The 22,553-nt window shown below is 38.9% G+C and overlaps 1 protein-coding gene across 1 annotated transcript in view; it reads right to left on the reverse strand.

Moving 5' to 3' along the window:
- Positions 1-7,505: 7,505 nt before the first annotated feature.
- The window catches only part of adamts2a (ADAM metallopeptidase with thrombospondin type 1 motif, 2a), a gene marked incomplete at its 5' end in the record, with an annotated part of 29,686 nt that continues 14,638 nt past the window's right edge, over positions 7,506-22,553 (reverse strand). The window contains 11 exon segments of the mRNA XM_042711499.1: positions 7,506-8,544; positions 11,081-11,155; positions 11,254-11,383; positions 13,466-13,673; positions 14,021-14,153; positions 18,291-18,450; positions 19,596-19,759; positions 20,087-20,167; positions 20,309-20,432; positions 21,368-21,422; positions 21,424-21,451. Of these exon segments, the coding sequence (XP_042567433.1) occupies positions 7,700-8,544; positions 11,081-11,155; positions 11,254-11,383; positions 13,466-13,673; positions 14,021-14,153; positions 18,291-18,450; positions 19,596-19,759; positions 20,087-20,167; positions 20,309-20,432; positions 21,368-21,422; positions 21,424-21,451 (2,003 nt within the window).

Here is a 22,553-nt window from a genome sequence, read left to right on the forward strand (position 1 = left end):
ATGTTTATGAGGAAGTCACAAAAGTCGTGGAAGGCCCCTTTTACAGCCAGAACTCATTCATTGACTTCCTCCATTCTCACTACTCTCGATGTGTGCTCACAAAACATCACCACCTGGAGGAATCATCCATTCCTCCTTTCCAAGGCCTGTAAGCTGACGTCAGCTCTGGGTGCTGCCAAAAAGCTTACAGTGCTGTGGGCCAAGCCACCTTTACTGGCATGCCATGGCCATTCTGCAGTTCCACCAGGCCAAGGCGTTAAAACAAATGCACGAGGGTAGTACTGATCTGTCATTAATGCAGGAACTGCGCATGGCGACTAACTTCACCCCCTGCCCCAAAAGTATCGGAGCAGGTCCTTTTGGGAAGACAATGTCCACCTTGGTGGTCTAAGTGCATTATCTCTGGCTCAAACTGGCCAAGATGAGAGATGTCATCAAAGTTCACTTTCTTGACGCTCCAACCTCTCAGGCTGGCCTGTTCGGCTTTTCCCAGCAGTTCTCGGCAGTACAGTAGCATACTGAGGCCATCAAGCATATCTTGCCCCAATGTGATTCCCAACTTGGTTCGGTGGCAGTCCCTGACCACCCACTCCATGTCCTGCATGAGCAGATTGCTGTCCTCTGGTGAAGGATGCAATCAAGCCTGTCTCTCCAAGTTTGAGAATGAGGCAGGGGTTCTACAGTACTTACTTCATCGTGGCCAAAAAAAGAGCGGTGGCTTTCGGCCGATCCTGAAACTAAATAAAGTTTTGAAACTGGCAACTAGTGAACAGTTGTGCGATCACAGGGACCTGGTGCCAGCCAGTTGGGGCTTCGGGTCAACTGAGAAAATAGCAAGCTCTCCCCTGTGCAGAGAATGTCTTTTCTTGGTATGGATTTGGACATAGTCGACATGACGGCACGATGAACCAATGAACTTGCATAGTCAGTGATGAACATATGGCACCTGCATCCAGACTTGTGGAACCTCCAGCCATAGCTCCCTCTACCAAGAGAACTTATGCCTTGAAGTGGAGTCTGTTCTCTAACTAGTGTTCTTCTCAGAGAGAAGACACCAGAAGATTAGGGCTGTCAACGAATATTCTATATTCGAATATATATTTGAATAGTTTTAAAAAACAAAAATTTGAATGTGAAAATTAATATTCAAATGTGGAGAAACACGCCCGCGGTGGTAGCAGAGGCGTGGCTGTCTGCTTTGCGCAAGTGGGGGCCGCTGCTTGAGGGGTCAGGGACAGGTCACAGGAGTCGCACCATGTCCTTTGCACAGACCGCAGCAGAGAAAGTGACTTTAACACCCCAAAAATCTAAAAAGCCATGTCTGGAAGTACTTTGGATTTTTGGTCGGTATAAAGGTAAAATTGACTTGTTGCATGGACACTATTTGTTTTAAGGACTTTGTGCTTTTAAATGTATTATTAAACGGTTAATACTGTATGAGGTTGCTAACTTACCATCGTGCTTGGGCAGTTGCAAGATGCGCTTCTGAATTATAATAATTTATCCGGGTGTAGACTGTGCCATCGCCCTGAGATATGGACACAAGCTGAAGTAATTTTTTCGGATAAGTGATAAGGAAATCGATAAGTAGAAACGTGAGGCGTGCTTTCTTTGCGTGCGTGCTAGATGGAGTGTAAAACTCAAACGCACTTTTTAGGTCTTTTTAAACATTTCACGTCGTACATTGAATTTTTCAATCTATTTTAGATCACAATGATCATTTTGACAGCCTGTCTTTTGAGTGAACTTTTAGCACATATATTCAATGCATGTAAATATTTTGGGGGCACCAAAAAACTCACAAAGAGAATGCAACTAAATCAAGCTTAGATTATTTTTTATCAGTGACACTAAAGACCACTTTACCCCAAAATTAAAATTTCCTGAAAATGTACTTGCCTGCAGACCATGGAGGATTATTTGGGATTATTGTGATGTTTTTATTAGCTGTTTGGACTCATTCTGATGGCACCCATTCACTGCAGAGGATCAGTTGGTAAGCATGCAATGTTATGCTAAAATTTCCTTCCAAATCTGTTCTGCTGAAGAGACAAACTCATCTACACCAACTCATGAGGAAGTAAGTCCATTCCTGTTACTGAAGAAATGACAGGATGACTCAGAGATGTTAGGAGTCACCTTCATAATGGATTTACCTTCTTCAGGCAATAAAAGAAAATGTGGCTCAATTTGTTGACAATTTGTACGTTTTGTTAACATTTTGAGGTTGGCACAGTTGATTTAAGAGTCTAAATTTAACATGCAAATATCCAATATCTAATTCTTTGTGTTGCAGACCACAGCATTTCAAAGCTAACATGATATACAAACATGTGATTTGGTCACAGCATTTCAAAGCTAACATGATATACAAACAGTAAAATCACACAACAGCATATTACTTCACATAAACACAGAAAAAATCTTGCACAATATAAAAAAATAAAAAACCACAATTGTATAAATGTTTAAATAAAACAAAACCATACACAATTGTGCGGTTATAAAAACATGACACATGAGTGTCAGAAGTGTGCATTGGGTTGAAGGGAGATAAGGCCTTTTTTTTTCTGTTGAATTATTCAGGAATTTTTAAGACAAAGTCAACTTTAACAGAGCAGGACATGCAATGGAGTGACCATTAAAGTTTCAGTGCTGCTACCTTTGGTAAGAAATATGGTCTTGAAATATTGATTGAATGACATGACTGGATTTGTTTGTTGTAAATGTTCTGTATATAATGTATGGGAATTAGAAGCATGTCAGAACATTAATGTTGATGTTATATATGCAGATAATTCGATCATTTTTTTTTTTTACCAAGCCATACAAAATTATGTACTTATGGGCGTTAACAAGCTACAATTTCAAAACCATGTAAATAGTGGCTGTTTCATAACTTTAAATAGTTTTGGATCTTATTTACAAACTGGTTATGAGCCATGGGATAGATGTTATTTTTTTAAAAATGGCATATATGTTTGCTAATAGCTGTCATATTAGTATTTTTTTCTTATTCAGGCACATGTACTAATTTGTAAAGAATCCCATTGTTGGCTTAAATTTATGCTTATAAAATGATACAATAATGCAGTGTTTAACTGCCACTATCCATTATTGTAACCTTAGTTGGCTGATATTTTGTTGATGTTTCTTAGTCTTATTCTTCAAAAGCCCATCCCAGCTAGAATGTTTTTGTTCTAAAAACTGTTCTAAGAACATACCTATGCATTGTTCTAACAATGTTTTTAGCGGGCATAAAGTTTCTTTGTGTTCCCAGAAGTTCTTCTCAAAAAGATAGGAATAAACGTTCGGACTAAAAACATTCTACAAATGTTTATTAATAATCTATTATTAGAACGATTATCCTCTACACATTCTAATAACGATTTAGGCAGAGGTTTTAGATGTTGATGTTGATGTCTCTGTTTAGACAGAAGTGAACTAATTTGGTTTGATGTCACCATAAGGTGGTCATTGTTGGCCTTAGTTTGTGCAATTGACACTTGACTTGTCAGTGTATGTTTCTTTAGCTGCCAATAAGTTCTTTATTATGGCAAACAAACAGCACTAGCAGCTTGCCTGGAACGGCCTGTTAATCTGATATGCTGGTTGCATGCATGATGATTACAAGAAACCACAAATAAACCACATTAATAGTGTGTGTTTTGAATTACAGCTTGGTTTCTAAGATCTAATGTATGGTGTTACGTTTTCATATCATTTATTGTCAAGTGACTCATTGTCCACAGCACTGAGACACAGCTGAATTTGGAAGCCAGATAATTTCCAAACAGGTACATACAAAAACATATTATATATAAAAGCATGTTTATATGTGTAGGACTCTGGGAATAAATCTAAGTAAGTGTGTATAATTGACTATAGCCAGCAAGCACGGAAGTTTGATAGTCATGTTGAGAAGAAGAAAAAGAAAAAAATATCGAGAAAGAAAGAAGAACAAAAAGAAAACATAATCGAGACAAATCTCGAGATAAGAAGAAGAAGAAGAAGAAACGATAAAGAGAGAAGCACTGACATCTTGTGGACATCAGTTGGTTTCTACTTAAAATTGCTTTTCCAAACTTTTGTTCTTCTTAACACACAGCTGGAATGAGACCAACACTGTAAGTTCATTTGCAGCTTTATTAAGTAAAGAATGTGATGAATCAAGAATGTAAACGTCCACTTGTAACCCTTGAATCAAGAATGTGGACGGTCATAAATGAAGAATACAGATGTCTATTGCATTTTTAATATACACCGATTTCTCAATACAGTGCTCGGACAATGTGGAGGAGATATCATAGTACATCTCAATAAATTAGAATGTTGTGGAAAAGTTCATTTATTTCAGTAATTCAACTCAAATTGTGAAACTCGTGTATTAAATAAATTCAGTGCACACAGACTGAAGTAGTTTAAGTCTTTGGTTCTTTTCATTTTGATGATTTTGGCTCACATTTAACAAAAACCCACCAATTCACAACAAATTAGAATACTTCGTAAGACCAATAATAAGACAAATACTATATATATATATATATATATATATATATATATATATATATATAATATATATATATATATATATATATATATATATATATATATATATATATATATATATATAAACATTTTTAGTGAATTGTTGGCCTTCTGGAAAGTATGTTCATTTACTGTACATGTACTCAATACTTAGTAGGTGCTCCTTTTGCTTTAATTACTGCCTCAATTCAGTGTGGCATGGAGGTGATCAGTTTGTGGCACTGCTGAGCTGGTATGGAAGTCCAGGTTTATTTGACAGTGGCCTTCAGCAGCATCTGTTGTTTTTCATTTTACTCTTGACAATACACCATAGATTCTCTATGGGGTTCAGGTCTGGTGAGTTTGCTGGCCAGTCAAGCACACCAACACCATGGTCATTTAACCAACTTTTGGCGCTTTTGGCAGTTTGGGCAGGTGCCAAATCCTGCTGGAAAATGAAATCAGCATCTTCAAAAAGCTGGTCAGCAGAAGGAAGCATGAAGTGCTCCAAAATTTCTTGGTAAACCGGGTGCAGTGACTTTGGTTTTCAAAAAACACAATGGACCAACACCAGCAGATGACACTTCACCCCAAAATCATCACAGACTGTGGAAACTTAACACTGGACTTCAAGCAACTTGGGCTATGAGCTTCTCCACCCTTCCTCCAGACTCTAGGACCTTGGTTTCCAAATGAAATACAAAACTTGCTCTCATCTGAAAAGAGGACTTTGGACCACTGGGCCACAGTCCAGTTCTTCTTCTCCTTAGCCCAGGCAAGACACCTCCGACGTCTGTGGTTCAGGAATTCCTTGACATGTCTGTGTGTGGTGGCTCTTGATGCCTTGACCCCAGCCTCAGTCCATTCCTTGTGAAGTTCACTCAAATTCTTCAATCGATTTTGCTTGACAATCCTCATAAGGCTGCGGTTCTCCCGGTTGGTTGTGCATCTTTTCTTCCACACTTTTTCCTTCCACTCAACTTTCTGTTAACATGCTTGGATACAGCACTCTGTGAACAGCCAGCTTCTTTGGCAATGAATGTTTGTGGCTTACCCTCCTTGTAAAGGGTGTCAATGATTGTCTTCTGGACAACTGTCAGATCAGCAGTCTAGTCTTCCCCATGATTGTGTAGCCTAGTGAACCAAACTGAGAGACAATTTTTTGCAGGTGTTTTGAGTTGATAAGCTGATTGGCATGTCACCATATTCTAATTTGTTGAGATAGTGAATTGGTGGGTTTTTGTTAAATATGAGCCAAAATCATCACAATTAAAAGAACCATAGACTTAAACTACTTCAGTCCACGTACATTGAATTTATTGAATACACAAGTTCCGCAATTAGAGTTAGATTACTGAAATAAATTAACTTTTCCACAACATTCTAATTTATTGAGCTGGACCTGTATTGGCTCTTGGATACGTGTAGGATTGTCACTCATGCCGCATGCACAAAAAAATCGCAAAGTGGTCTAATAAACAGAACGGCTATGGGAGAAAGTACAGGTACTTCAATAAATACAAAAAATAAATTCTAGTTCATATTTACAACATTTATGAAGGGATTCAGATCTGTGCATTTATTAAGAGAGAAGCCAGTGTTTGCAAGAAATAGCCATGTGGTTACAGAAATCATGATTTGTTCCAAAATGTCAAGAGATGACCAGCAATCCCACAGCAGTCATCCTAATGGGCATCCATCTGTGTTGTTTTTTCCTCATGTAAACATTGCAACACATTTGCCTGCTGCGATGCGTCTTGCTGTTTTTTCAGCATATTGCTGAAGTTAGAAGTAGTTTACATTCCATTATGCTGCAACTAGCTGATTTACATTTGTTCATTTAGCAGAATATAAATATTTCTGAACACATAAGGAGTATGATTTTTCAACATAAGGTTCGTGGTATCCAGATATGAGGTGCAGTCAAATACCATTGTTTTACAAACTTACACAGGTGAAATCCAGTCATTTCAATAGGAATCAACACTCTGGAATTCCATGTAGAGACAAAAGATTTCCCAATGCAGATTTCCCAAGTTGGACACAGATTCACCGCACTGATCAACAGAATGCTGCTTGGTTTAAAAGTGACTTCTGTATGAACTGTGCTTCACACAACGCTACACTATTGACAATATAATAGACCTTTTTGTATGTGAAATTTCAGAGAAATTTAGTTGTTCAGCTGATTTTCATTGGCAAAGTCCAGACATTTCAACAGGAATCTACACAGTTGGGAAATGCATGAGGGCAAAGGATTTTTGAATACAGATTTTGCATCAGGGTCAAGTTGGTCACAAAAATTGTCAATAGACAATGGATCTTTTTGCCCACAAAAGTAGACTAAATTTCACAAGTGACCACACCTTTACACAAGATCCATGTCCCTTCCGAAAATTAACAATGGTTTTATTGTAGTAAAAGTGTATTAACCAAGGTTTATTTTCTTTTTCTTTTTTTTTTGGCGTATTGATTACCATTTGTATAACCACAGTTTTACTACAAATACTATAGTTAAACTATTTTTAGTGTAGCAAAACCATGGTTAATTTGTGGTTACTGTGGCATAACCATAACCATGTTTTATTGGTTTTATTTGTGTTAAAATCATAGTTCATTTTCGTAAGGGGTCCTTGGGCAGTTAGCTCTATATATACTGTACTGTAATGCAATTACAGGTTAGTTGACTTAAGACAAGATACACCAAATGTTGAAACATCATTCTCCTGATGATAAAAAGCACCACTGGGATCAAAATTGTGGATAAGATGTGTATCGTACAGTCTGACTGTTGACCTCACACAAAATCTCACTGGGATCATGTACAACAATCATAGAGGACTGGAAAAATCGTACAGTATGTGCCCGGTTAAAGCTCAAACTGCAAGATCTTCACAACAGAGAGTTTCTTACGCCCCTACTTTACCCCTTTTAATTTAAACAAATCCAAAATATCCATATCACAGTTACAATTACTTAAAAAAAAAAAAAAAAAATGACTAGGGTAATTTTTCTATCCGATCAGATGCCTTGAACAGATACTACATGAAAGACTGAGATCTGAGGTTATTTCCTGTAAAAATATTGCAAATGCCAAGAAAGAGTGTAGAGGCCGTAAAACCACTTAAAATATACTCACAACATACCACAGGGATAAAGAAAAGGAAATGTATCAGTCTCCTGGTTTTCGTTTCAGTCTTTGAAGCAGGGAGTCCTGTCGTCTTTTCTCCGCAAGAAGCTCTTGAATTCTTTTATTATGCGTCTTCTCACGGAACGGCACTCGCATTCTGGGAACAAAGTGGTTAAGTGCGACCTCGTTCGGATTGACAATCCTGTAGGACACGTCGATGGAGTTATTCTCCTTCTTGTCTTCTGACTGTTGGAGACTGATTATGGCAGGAGGGCTTGTTGTTGCAGTAACGTTAGGTTGTAGCATTGTCAGAAAAGTTGTCTCGATGTTTTTATTCTCAGGTGTGCTTGTATATTGTGGAGTTGTTGGCCAAGGCTCTGCAGACGATGAGATGAACTCTGACGATTCAGATTCTGAGAAGTGTTCGGTTGAGACGTTGCTCCAGGTTTCATCCTCGTAGAGGGGGGTGCTGGCTTCCTCTTCGTAGTCGAGTATGCTGGGATGCTTAGTGTGCATAGTGACAGAACCAGTGGTGAAAGGGACTGTGGTTGCTGGTTTTAGAGTTATCGGATTCACAGTGGTTGTGTAGCCCCAAGATATGGGCTCAGTGCTGATGTTTCTCCATCTGCTGACTGATGGTGTGATTGTTGTGCCGGGCTTCTGTGAGGTCTTGTACAGCTGTGTCATGCGAACAGGAGCCATTGCCGTAGGAGTTATAGTAGGGGTGACAGTGGTGTACATCCAGGGTCTAGTCAGGTTGAATTTAGAGGTGTAATTGCCCTCTTTGCAGGACTTGCAGCACATCTGCCTGTAGCCCAGGTTGGAGCAGTACTTACTGAGAACTTCCATCCGACAGAACACAGACTTGTCTCCTTTACAGCGGGATCCTGAAAAAGAAACCAACAGGATGCTCAATGTGGAGTTAGCGATGTCAGTACAATAATGGGAAATAAGAAAAATAAAAAGAATAGAAAATAATAATAATAATAATAATAGTAATATATGAAAATGAAAAAACATGCATGACCCTGGCAGACAGTTATAGACTTCAATACAATAATAGGAGATTCAAATAAATAAATAAATAAATAAATAAGGATATACTGTATATGAAATATAAAAATGAAAGAAGCATGCAGCAGCGTGACCCTGGCAAACAGCGATGTCAATATGATAATGGGAAATATATAATATAATATAAAAAGTGAAATAATATATTAAAGTAAACCATCATATATAAATTAAGTAAATTAATGAAGATAAATAAAATATGAAAATACAAAGTATAATATAATATAATATTATATTATTATTATTAATATAATATATAAGAAAACAACAACAAAATCTAAAAAAATGAAGTAAACACCAGGACATGATGAAAATGTGAAATGGAAATAAAGTTAGTCTAAGCAAAATGGCGACATGAAATCATAGAGCACAAATTCAGAGGATTTAAGTATTTAGTATATTACTTGACCCTTTATTCCCATAAACACGGCCGACAAGAAACCACATTAGTTACACAGAGACTTCTTGTCAAATATAGAGCATGTACAAGACAACACATACAACTTTTCTTACTACAGTGTAAACTGCTTAAAAATCACACAACACACACATTATAAAAAACACTTTGGTAAAACATCTCAACACCATCAAATCCACTGAAAAACAGACAACTTTGAGGAATATAATTATAAAAATGGAAATGGCACATCCTGGATTACATTTGAACAACCACATACTGTAACCGTACGTAATGTAGGGAAATGCAACGCTCTGGAATGAAAGAGCTGTGACAATCAAGACCTACAGGGGCCAGCATTCAGCAACGATCTGACTACAGGCCAAACGCTGCCTTCAACACACCATCTGATATCAGTTTAAACCAGTTTTAATTACAAACAAGTCCAGATGTGAGGCGTTTTGAATATGTAATTCCAGAAATGGGCTGGAAGAACAGTCTAAACAAATGCTACCATTAGTGCTTTTCAATGTAAAGCTCGTATCAAAGTCTTTTTCAGCCTGGACCCTGTCACATTTATTTCAGTAAGTCAGATGACCAGACATTCCCATTAAAAAACAACAGGACCTCACACACACACATCAGATCACAAGTCAGATACTTTATAATTCTTTAAAATATCATTATAACCTTATATACTCTCTTAAACATGATATATACTGTATATGTATCTCAAATCATTACTTTTCAGGCAAGGAAACATGGCCTGTAAGGTCAAAATACATAGATAAATACAATATATTACTTTTGTTACGGGTGTAAGAGATAACAGTCATTGAATATGTTATTACCATTACTAAGTATGTTCAACGTTATTTAATATATACACATAATTGCTGTATAGTTTTAAAAAAGGCCTTTAGATATAGTCTCATAATCGCTATAGCTTCATCTTTCCACAGACTTACAATCATACACCAGTGAGAGACCATGATATAACAGAAGATCTGAGCAGCAGCAACCGTCTACACTTGCTTAGCTGTAAACATTCATATTTGTTGTTGTTCTTTTCTTTAGCTGCCTCTTTTCGAAATCTGGTGGACATGCAAACGTAAACTATCATCCCTTCAATCTAAAATAAGGCAAAAATGTCTGATGTGACTGGAAACAAACACGCAGAAGCATGAGGTATTTTTGATCCTTCATTAGGATGTCAAACATCGACACGCAACCGATTTATAAAATAAAAATGTTTTAAAAATCATGCACCATCTTACCATTCTAGTCTTGTCGTCATATTGGGAAAAAAATGCCTTATTAAATTATGAAATGCTCCGTAAAAATTGCTTTTCGAGACTCCTTCTATATACTCAGTTCTTAAACCATTTTTCAAGAAAATATATACAAAAATACATGACATTTAACAGTCAAAATAAATTAAGATTATGCCCTACATTGTCATTTTAGTGATATATTATTTATGTTCATCTTATATATGTATTTAATTGACAAACTGATTGAAATGCTCCAGTTACCGACAGTACCGGACCAACTTCCTCCACACAGAGGAGTTTGTTTTGTAGAGTTTGTTGAATGGTTCGCCCTGGGAGTCGTTACAACAGTCATATCCATAATACCTGACGTAGCACAACCATCACGGCTTCTCAAAACCAGGCTCCTTCCGCACAGGCACCTACCTTCCTTTTTCAATGCAATTTTAGGCTGTGTTTAGTCCTCGGTTCTGTAGAAGACTAAGTACAGAGCGAACAAGGACAGAGGAAGGAAATAGCCCACAGAATTCCCTCGGATGAAGGAAAAGTTAAGACTCTGAGAGGGACAGAGAAGCGGTCAGGACAGAGTGTAACAGAGCCATAGCGTAAGAGAGAGAGGCAGGGTCCAGGAAAGAGCGGCCATGCAGCACACAGCAGGCTGATGATTGGAGATGGGCCGTTTACTTGAGGAGATCTTGGGCGCTGGGAACTCGGGGTCTGCTCTGGAGAGCCACTGGATGAGGAAGTTCCCTCTGTCATCTAGTAGTTAAGAAAGGATTTAGGAACAGGGTTATTTTGGTTTTGAAAGAGTCTTAAGTGAATTCTGAGGAGCTGTATAGGTCGCAGCGGACACTCACTTGGACACGGTGCCAGCAGACATGATTTGATGCTCTCAGGCTTAGTGTCCATACAGATGCCGATGGCATTATCATGGGTGCTGCACATGACCTGCCGCTCCCGAGTCCCATTTCCACAGGTCACTGAGCACTGCACACACATGCAGAACATTTAAACATACACAGTAGCAGAGTGGGATGCAGTAACACAATAATACTGATTAACCTATACTACAGGTCAAAAGTGTTTTGAAAGAAGTCTCTTATGCTTACCAAGACTACATTTATTTGTTAAAAAATATAGTAAAAATAATAAAAATTACATTTTAAAATAGCTGTTTTTTATTTTAATTTCTATTTTAATATATTTAAAAAATGTAATTTATAGCATGGCTGAATTTTCAGTGTAACATGATCCTTCAGAAATCATTCTAATATGCTGATTTTGTGCCCAGTTATTATCAAAAATTATTTTTTTGTTGCAGGAATGAATTATATTTTATTTTACATTCATAGTGTGCCACTAGTCAGGGCCGCATTAAGACTGTAAGGGGTCCCTGGGCTTTACCTTTTGAGGGGCCCTTCATCAACGAGAACTACAGCCTACATTCACACAATCTTTATAATACTTAAAGCTTAAGTTGTCAGCCTTTTATTTAGCAGCTATGTCATTAACAAAAGACCAGACATGTATGTCATATAAAATATACACAAATATCACTACATGAAATAAACCTGCACATAGCTGGACATATTTTACACAGATATCTATATAAAAACGTGTAGCATTAAATTGCATGTGTCAATGTTGGTTAAATGCAATATGAACTAACATTTGAAGAACTGAGGAAGGTCAATTATTGAAGGTAAATGTACACCTTTACAAAACGTTCTGCACTTTGAGTTACACCTTCACAAATATGTTTAACTGCTTGTGGATCTTTGTAACAGGCTGGTAAGTTCATTTACATTTTCACTAATCTTACTATACACATGCAGTTTTTTAAGTCACTAATTTACCTTAAGGATAGTGAAATCATTTAATAACATTAACCAAAAGAAAGAGAAGATGTGAAATACTGCTAATCACGATAGTTATTCTTGACAGCTAATGCAATAACTAGGCTAATAAACATTAATTATTGAAACCACCGGCTTGACAATAAGGACTGCCCATGCCAGCAGGAATGACGCTTGGGACAGATGACGGATTTGTCACGAAATGTAAACATTCAAGAGGGTTTAAAGCATTCAAGCAGACACGGGAGAGAGCTCCATTTTGTGTGTTCTGAGCGCACATACACTCTTAAAAATAAAGGTGCTTCAAAAGGTTCTTGACAGCGATGCCATAGAAGAACCATTTTTGCTTCCACAAAGAAGCATTCAGTCAAAGGTTCTTTAAAGAACCATTTCTTTCTCAACTTTTTATAATCTGAAGAACCTTCTTTCGCCACAAAGAACCTTTAGTGAAACAGAAAGCTTCTTTATATGTTAACGGTTCTTAATTAAACCACCCTGTAAAGCCTAAAAAAAAACACACAGTAGAAAACAGTGCAAGAGCCCTGAATTGCATTTCTTGCCGGGAAAAAAAAACACACACAAAAGTAAAAAGTATGGGGATCTGGTAAGCCTGTGCATTAATGTAGCCCTGCAAGTAGTGTAACTTTGCACTGCCTTAAGACTTTGTGAATAAGTCGTGACGTTACTTAAATAATGGCATAATGTTTTGAGAATAAGGTTGTTACATTAAAGTAGTAATATTTTGAGAATACCATTTTGGGTGAACTGTTGCTTTAACATAATGATGGTCCTTTATTATAGCATCACTGATGCTAAAATACAGCAACTGATACAGATGCTGATACAAAATTCTTTCTTTTAGAATATCACTGATATTCTGAATGATATGTTTGATAATAATTTTCATGTTATGGCCAATAATCACAAATATTACTTATTATTTTTATTAGTATTTAATAAATTAAAAATAAAGCAGTGAACAATAACATTAATAATTCATTTTGAATGTAGCCATATTATTATAATATCTTAATGTATAGTATGAAAAATGGATATCCATTTTGTGTTCTAACAGTGTTATTAAATAGGACACGCTAATCCAAGTGTTTTTAAAGATTAACTTTGAGTGTTAGATAAAGGTAATCTAAATGTAAAAATGTGCACAAAAAATGAAACATCCAACTCTCAAACTCTCAATCTTACTCATACTGACCTGAGACCAAGGTCCAGTTCTCCATTGTGCAGGGCATAGGTGACGATTACAGGGTCGTCGCCCTTCAGGCCGGTCATCATTGCAATACTTAGCGTTGATGGCTTTGTATGAACCTTCCAGTTCAGGTCTCACACAGCGCACTGGTCGAGTCTGAGAACCAGTCTTACCACATGATTTACTGCACTCCTCCCATTCTTCTGTCACCCAGCTGAAATACACAACACACCTTGAAAGAATTTCCACTAACCCTTAGATTCCATTACACCAGGGGTCACCAGACTCAGTCCTGGAGGGTCAGTGTCCTGCAGAGTTTAGCTCCAACCCTAATTAAACACACCTGAAGCAGCTAATCAAAGTCTTACTAGGAATACTTGAAACTTCCAGGCAGGTGTATTGAGGCAAGTTGGAATTAAACTGTGCAGGACACCGGCCCTCCAGGACCAAGTTTGGTGATCCCTGCCTTACACCTTCATCCATCACTCATTTAGATGGTACAACAGTTCAACTGTATGATATGGTTTGAAAACTACCACATGGTGAACCTCATTTGCTTACATTGGTTCTGAGCACTCCTTCTGGTTGCAGGCTCGACTGATGGCGCGAGGTTTGGGTATGTTGGCACAGAGTGTGCGGTGTACCATTTTGCCATCCGACTTCCTCCGGCATCCAAAACGTGTGTACTGTTTCCCTATAAGCCAGACAAACAGACAAAATGCCACAATACAAGCTGTTGTCTCCTACCACTGATCCAAGTTTCACTCAAAGCTCTTGTCTGTCAGGGTTGTGCACCATTCAGAGTTGAATTAAGAATTAAATACAAAAAAAAAAATAAATCAACAGAATATGGAAAACAAAACATAAACATAAATAACCAAAAAAAAAAAAACCAACAACCAACAAACAAAACAATACTTGTACTTTTTATTATGAATTACACATAAACATACATTACCTTCTAAAAGTTTGGGGTCACTAATATTAGATTTTTTAAAATAGAAATTAATACTGTTATTTAGCAAGAGCGGATTAAATTGATTAAAAAGTGACAGTAAAGTCATTAATGTTAATGTAAACAAAGATTTCTATGTCTTTCATATTAAATAGCAATCTTGAGCTTGGATTTGAAGATTGAGTTAAAATTCAATTTGTCACTTTAAGGACAATGATCACTAGGGGTCAGACTTCGGAGCCCAGACACCTCTGACATCATTGAAAAAAGGACAATGATGTTGGCAAGCAAAATTTGCACAGCTGGCCACGCCCTGCATATCCGTGTATGAATAGGCCAGTGTGGCATTTGTTCAATCGTTCTGTTCTTCGGAGCCGATGCAGCATCTTTTTTTTTCATTCAGCTATCAATCTCTTTGTCATAGGATCTATGGTAAAAGCACTGGTTTCTCTACTGCCCATACACAGATAAGTACTGCTGACCACAACCAACATCTATCTATAACAAAAAACCTCCTAATAACAGCATCTTTTGATGTTGTTAATTCCCCTTGTTAGTAAATACACTGCTATCAGCACGAGTCACCTCATCTGCATCCTGTCCTGGCACTTCTACTTCTGGGTACAAGGCCTGGATGATGTACACTGAAGGGGAGCAAGGAGATGTTGCGGGAGCAGTTCCGGAGGAAGAATTCCTGCAGACCTCTTGTTCCTCCAACCACAAGTGCTCTAATACGATGCACCGTTTTTTCTCTTTTCTCATTACCCTTGACAGCAGTCCAGCAAAGGAATATATGGGGGTCCCCCAGGTGGAGAGACCGATCAAGCAAAATGCAGAACGCAAAACGCTGCCATCTGGAGGGGCAGTCTGAAACTCCCGTCCAGAGCATATAAGTTTCCTCTTACCTTGTTGTGAGAGCTTATACTGCTTCTGGACAAGCTGCATCCACTCTGCACCCCATGACTGTCCTGCTGTTGTTTAGGCCAGGGTCTGCCAGAGGGTGGACCCAACCGCAGAACTGTGCTCTACGACTGACTATGCCCTCCGGGCTATGAAGGTCACGCAGCAGGCTCTGGGGAGGGCATGTCATCAGTGTACATCATCACTGTACATCAGTGTCCCAGAAGCACCACATGTAGCTCAACCTGATGGGAATGCGGGTCACTGAGAAAGTGCACTTTCTTTACTCCCACATTTCCCAGTTTGTTCTTTTTGGTGCCACCGCCATTTCTCAACAGTCAGCAAACTGGCAAAGGTATTCTGTCTTGGCCCCTGATGTGGCAATCTCTGCCTGCTTGTTGCTGGGGACGTCCTGTGAGAACTGCACTGACCCTGCATCAGCCTGGGCTGGTGGTTAAGCCCGACCGAAGGCAATCTTTTGGCAGCAAGGTGGCAACACCAGCTCATTCTCAGGTTGAGGAGAAGTAGCCTTAAGAAGTTTCAATTACCAACTGACCAACCAGCTCTACTTGAACAACCAGAAACACAAACAATCCATACCTACATAGGTGGAGGCTGAAAACCTATGCTATCATCCACACTGCAGAATCTGCCACCACGCTGAAAGTCAACAATAAATCAATTTCAAAAAGAAAATTCTACCCCCTCACATATTCTAAAACACACATCCTGCGCACCTATCACCGAGTGCTCTGAAACAGAGCATCACTATCACCGAGTGCTTCGAACGTCCTCTTCCATTGTGAGCCTTGCTCCACAACGCTGCAGGAACCCTGCCTCACATACACAAAAAATACTTCAACAAACACCACTCACAAAAATCATTGACAAGAAGTCTGGACTCCCTACAGCCTTTCCTCCTTTCTCATCATGTACTCCCTACAGCCTATTCATTCCTGTCTCCTCATCATGTTCCTCTTGGCCACTCAATTTATGTAGTTATTGATCAAATAAAACAAATATTAACCCAGCACACAATTCCATCCATTGCATCACTCTGAGACCCCCTCATCTTTGCCCTATCCCAATTTCCCCCCCTAAGGACTCAATCGTCAACCATGCAATATATTCAACCCCTCCTTCAGGCCAACCCCTGAGGACCAAGTGGTAACCCTGGTTACATTTCAAAGAAAATCTAGTATTACTGTTGCACCTGAGACCATTGACAAGAGTTTTGTTAGTTGTCTGCCTGGACGACAGCGGAAGAAGAAAGTCCTCCAAAACAGCCTCTTCCCACTAGTTGGAAGGGCAATTTTCTATGGTGGGGGGCACCTGATCCGTTGTGCCCACTTTGGAGTCATGGCACTCGCCCATATCCTCAAGGTGATTCATCTTTACGGTGACTATAAGGTGGAGTGATTAGTAGTTCCGCCTCTCTAAAGGTAATGTCACTCTTGAGGTCCAGAGTTCCATTTCCCTGGCCTTTGCCTTTTCACTGGCATTCCTGAGTTCGGCGAGAACTTTCTGCCCTCATTGCTTGAAATGGATCCCTCCATAGTGCTCTGAAAGTTGTCTCCAAACAGCCTCCACTAGTCCTAATGGATGCATTTTCTCTGAGCTGGGACACCGGATGGATCCTGGCCAAAGGTTTGCCCCTTATGGACCAACTTGTGTAACCCTGAAGTATTCTTTCAAGGTAAGAAAAATCTAGCATATTACCCTTTTCCTAATAAGGTACTCCCTGTGCATCCATTAAGTACCCTTTTGTAAACAGACAAGCTGAATTGTGTCTGCTGATGCAGCTAGTTCTGTAGGTATCCCTCATGGAGACAGCGGAGGAGCTCCACAGTTGTCTCCATCCCTATGTAATCCCACTCTACTATGGACTGCAATTTTATAGACAACAGCTGAGTTTTGGATAGTATCTGGCACGTCTACCTCCCCTATCTCAGTAGTAATGCCAGTTCATCCATAGATAGGACGGGCTCTTTCCCCACTTGGTGAAATGAACGCTTCCCCAATATTAACAACCATGACTTTTCAGACGCTATTTTATTCTTATTTATATAGAAAAGTCTTCAGTTGGAGGTGACATTTGCCTTATATGGCAGCTCTCCCAGATGTTGGAGAGTAAGGTCATAAGTCTTGGGCATTGTAAGGTTATGAGGAGGAGAGGTGCATTTGGTTGTGACACACTGGGCTTGTCAAAACCTGCACCCCTGTGGATTCGTAACAGTTCAGTGGCTGTGACATTTAGTATACAGACCCCTAGTGTTGGACTTCGACACTACGTCAAAGTGACAGACTAAAATGGAACGTCTCAGTTATGTATGGTAACTCTTGTTCCCTTATGGAGCGAACAGAGACATCGTGTCCCTCTGAACTGGTTCTGAGTGAGTTTAGACACTTTTTGACTCTCCAGAACAAAATCAGTGAGCAAATGCCATGCTGGCATATTTATACCTGAATATCCGAAGTGTGGCCAGCCCAAATTTTATTGGCCTTTATTTCACTGAATGAGAGTTAACACAAATAACCAATACCCTCCACCATCTGGTCTCTCAAGTGCGACACCTAGTGTTGGACTTTGACACAAAGTTTCCATTCCCTCCATCAGGGAATGAGAGTTACCATATGTAACCAAGATGTTTTCCTTTACAGGAATAAATTACATTATTTATTAAAAGTGAAAACCAAATCTTTTAAATTGGTATTTTACATAAGAGACTTTCAAAATCTCAAAAACAAACAAACAAACTGAAAAAAAAACATTTGAACTGTTTTGTACATAAATGTTTTGAGGTACATACAATAGATGTTTGGAACTAAAGTTAATAAGGTTAATAATCATGCATAATATTGGACATTGCCAATTCAATTTAAAATTCTATCTCTATTGAAAGAAAATTGAAAAGTAGCCAATTCTCTATTGAAAGAAAATTGAAAAGTAGCCAATTCTTATATATTGCTGTGTACCTCCGCCACATGGCTTTGAGCAGTGCGACCACTTCCTGAGAGCCCACTCGAAGTAAATTGTGTCATCCTGAGGCAGGGTGTTCTCCATTGATGAGAGCGGATCTTCTGGCAGGATGTATTTGTATGAAAGCGTGACTTTAGAAATGCTCTGAGACTGGACCTGGAGATGATGTTTGAAATTGGTGAAGCATGTTACTTTTTAAAGTACATTCTGTTGACTAGATTTATTGGTATCATGTGATTTAATGTAACTGTTAATAGTTTACCCAAAGATGAAAATTAAGTAATTGTTTACTCGCCCTGGTATTATTCTAATGCTGTATTTCTTTTTGGGCCAAAAAATATTAATTTTTCTTTTGAAAATTTACTACTCATGCTTGACCACAAAATCCAAAAAAAAACAGACCAAAATCAAAAAAATCAAACAAATCTTAAATAAAAAATAAATAAAAAAGCCACAAAGGCTTCACTGAATGGTCCCATGTGACACATGTCATGTAAGTGTTCTGGGTGTATACAATAGGGTTTTTTGAAAAACACAAACTAAAATGTAATGTATTATTTAAAATAATCTTACCTAGGCCATTGGTCTGTACACAACTGTGCTTTCTTTAGCGCCACAGTTCATTTCCACTCACCCAGGAAAATCACATGTTGTGAGAAATCTAGATTACTAAAAATGTAAAATAAAATACAATCCATGTACTTTCTTCTCTGAGCTGAATGTATATGTTGTGTTCACATCTATCAACTGTCATTCTGACTGCCACCTGACAAACCATTCCTGTCTGAAAGTTTTTAACTTACTGAAAAAAGTACAATGACACATTTTTTCCCAAAGTTGTGCTTTTATTAATTTTAATTTCTCACAATGGTGCACTTAACAGAGTCTCATGAACACAGCCATGCACAAAAGACCAATGGCTAAGGTCAGGATTTTAAATAATAAATAAATAAATGTTGCTTTGTTTTTCACCTAACCCTATCCTATACCCTCAGAACATTTGAAATGTATGACACGTGTTACATGGGACCATTCTGTGATACTTTTGCATCTTTTGCGTGAGCAGGGCAGGTCATTTTTTTAAAATTTCTCCTTTCATAGTCTGAAAAAGAAAGAAGGGCCAATGCCATTGGAACAACACCAGGGTGAGTACAACTGAAATTTTAATTTTTGGTAAACTATTCCTATCCATTACTAGAGGTACTGCCCTTATTAACCCTGAAAGCTCTTTAGGTTTAGTTCTGGATTGACAGTTGTCCACTTCTTCTGGTAATTTTGGCTGATATAATGCTCATTCTTACCATAATGAGAACTCCATATTTCAGTGGCCCGGTGGTCTGGACCGTCTCCATGTCATCATTGTTAGTATACTCCCACGCCACACCTTTCTCAATTACTGTACGTGACTCAGGAAAATCATCCTCGCCGTTCATGAAGATATGATCTGTGGCCTGGTTCTTTACCGCTAGCAGAGGAAAATTTAACATTAGGACAGTCTTAACTCCATGCAGTCAAATTTATGCACTGAGTGAGACAAAAACAAGGATCAGTCTTCATCAAGCTGATTTTATATGCATTTCTTGTACCTATAAATCACAGTATTGGAAGTCATTACTTCTAAGCAGCTAAGGTGCTTCACGGCCACTGAGCTGGAGTTCCTAATGTTCTCAGTGCCAGGAGGAGTCCAAACCTCTTCATCAATAACAAACAGTGGGAGGCCAGACACTTGAATTATGAAGGCCAGTGTTGGAGTTATTAATCACAGAGGCATTTGCTGAGAAGGAGCTTCTACCTAGAATATGTGGAGTTCCTTTGAATTCACGGATCTGTATGTGGCGTGCTCCTCTAGGAATCTCCAGGATCTTTAGAAAACCTAGGAATACAATTCACAAAAATAAAAATGAGATTTAAGAAATGAAGAATTTCCTGATTGTGGTGAAATTTTAAAATAAATCTGGGTTGGATAAACTGAGTGAACCTGCTCATGGAGTCTGCAGTGAGGGAAGACGCTCACCTGGTTTCCTTGTGCTGCGGGTAAAATTTCCTTTGACAATCTTGCAGGTAGAGTTGTCTCCTCCACACACACCACACTTATCTTCCTCTAGCTCCGAGGCTATAACATTGTCACAGCCCACTTTCTGTGCAGAGAGCAGGGTTTAAGAGAACAAAGAATATATAGAGACATAAGAAGAAAAAAAGTACAGTTTTGTAGTTTTTCCAGTAAAAGATCTTCAAAATAAAGAGTATACATTTTTTATACAATAACAATTCTAAAAAATATTTACAAAATTGAAAAAGATATTTAAGCCTTGTCTTCAGAGCAAATTTATTTTTCTTAGTCCTTTGGCAATTTGTTGAAAAAAAAAAAAAAATTAAAAACCATACTTATTATTCATACTTATATCTGTTGTGAAGTATGTTTACATTTTTACTGGAAAACAAGACAACAAAACTGATGAAGAAAACTAAACAGCATTTCTCCAACTGGATCTGTAACTGCTTTTGTGTGCAATGCATGTAAGGCAAAGACAACAGTGCTATTGACCAGCAATTTTACATGAAAATGTATGCATGGATGGTAAATTTATTCTAAACTTAATCTTAATTCTAACAGAACCACTGTTTGCCTATAAAATCAGTAAAAGGTAGGAAACTCTCTTGAGCACACAACTGCATGGAAACAATCACAGATCCCATCTTTCCATAGGTGAGTGCCAGTGCTGGTGCACATTCAAACCCAGCTTTTTCCAGACATTCATATCCCTTTCAGATTATAAAGCAATACATTTTGGAATGCACTTCATCTTTTAATTCCACTAGCAAAACACTGAGATCTAAGCATGTATTTTATCAATCAGGATTTGCAGTCATGTATTCCACCAATAACAGAACTAGCTAAACACAGACCATTGAAGACAACGTCCTGTTCTAGCAAATCAACAGTTTACCAGGCAGTGAGAAGTGGAAAGGCCTCAGAAGGCTGATTAGGCCTGATATTATTCATTCTATGGCATTTTGGAGGATGAACTTCAGTGATGGATGGTTTACGTGGGTGTGTTTGAATAACCTTTACCTCACACTCCCCACGCACACACACGCTGTAAGGGTCTTTGTAGGAACAATGTGTGCTTTGACTGGCAGTATAGTTGACATCTCTCTTCAGCTGTGCAAAAAACAGACCACAGACAAATTCATACAATTCATAGCAATTCATATTTGACATCACTGCTGGAGAAGGCTATTGGCTGTTCCAGCCACAGAAATTCTTTAACAGAAGGGAATTTTCTACTTTTGAAAAAACTTGCTTTAGATCTTTACGCCTTTTTCGTTCTTGTTCAAGACGAGGCTAGATGGAAACGTTGGGGGATAAGTCCAAGGGATAAGGCGCTACGGAGGACCACATCCTACCCAAAGGGAAGAGGTGCTGTGTGGAAGATACGAATAGGGAAATGACAGAGGTCTCTGAGGTAGGGTTCTGCCGTGAGAGTAGGGTGGATAATTACTACAACAAAAGATGGACAGGTGGAATTTATTCAAGGGAAGCAGGGGTTTAACTAGCGAACCATCCAGATGGGCACCTAGCCCAGTAAAGGGGCTGACCTGAGTCCCGGGTCATGATGCTAACACATTGCCATGGCATGCAGGTTCAGATAGGGCGGCTGTTGGCCTGCAGCGCTGTAAGCCTTTGGCAGCCAGGCTGGACGTCAGGCTTATAGGCCTTGGACAGGAGTGCACTGATGATTCCTCCAGGTGGCAGCTTTTTTGAGCACAGGTGCACGCCAATCGCCTAGGGAATGTCAATGTTTCCCCCTAATTTGGCCCACAGCCATCGAGAGGGTAGTGAGGAATCGGCAGAGAAGTCAACAGGTGGCTTCGGTGCCTTAAAAAGGGGCCTTCCACGACTTTGCGACTTCCTCATGCACCTCCGAGAAGAAAAGGCACCAGGGCTGAAAACTGCGGTTGAGCATCCACACCCTGTTGCCGAAAAAAACCAATTCATCCAAAGCCCACGGCAAGCTCTCAGGGTCATAGGGCTTACCGTCTCATACAAAACTGCTCTTTTGTGAAATGTAAGTCTCCCAGTGGAGAGACACCACTGCTGAGAGGGGGACACAGTGGAATGGCGCTGTTACGCCAAAATCATGCCAAAAGAAGATGTGGTGAATTGGCCGTGAACTTACTTTCATCCAAAGCAAAAAGTCTGAGATGAGTGGATGCATGCAGCCATCTTCGGCTCAAAAAGTATCTACTACCTAGAT

This window comes from Cyprinus carpio, chromosome A21 (assembly GCF_018340385.1).
Source record: "Cyprinus carpio isolate SPL01 chromosome A21, ASM1834038v1, whole genome shotgun sequence".
NCBI lineage: Eukaryota > Metazoa > Chordata > Actinopteri > Cypriniformes > Cyprinidae > Cyprinus > Cyprinus carpio.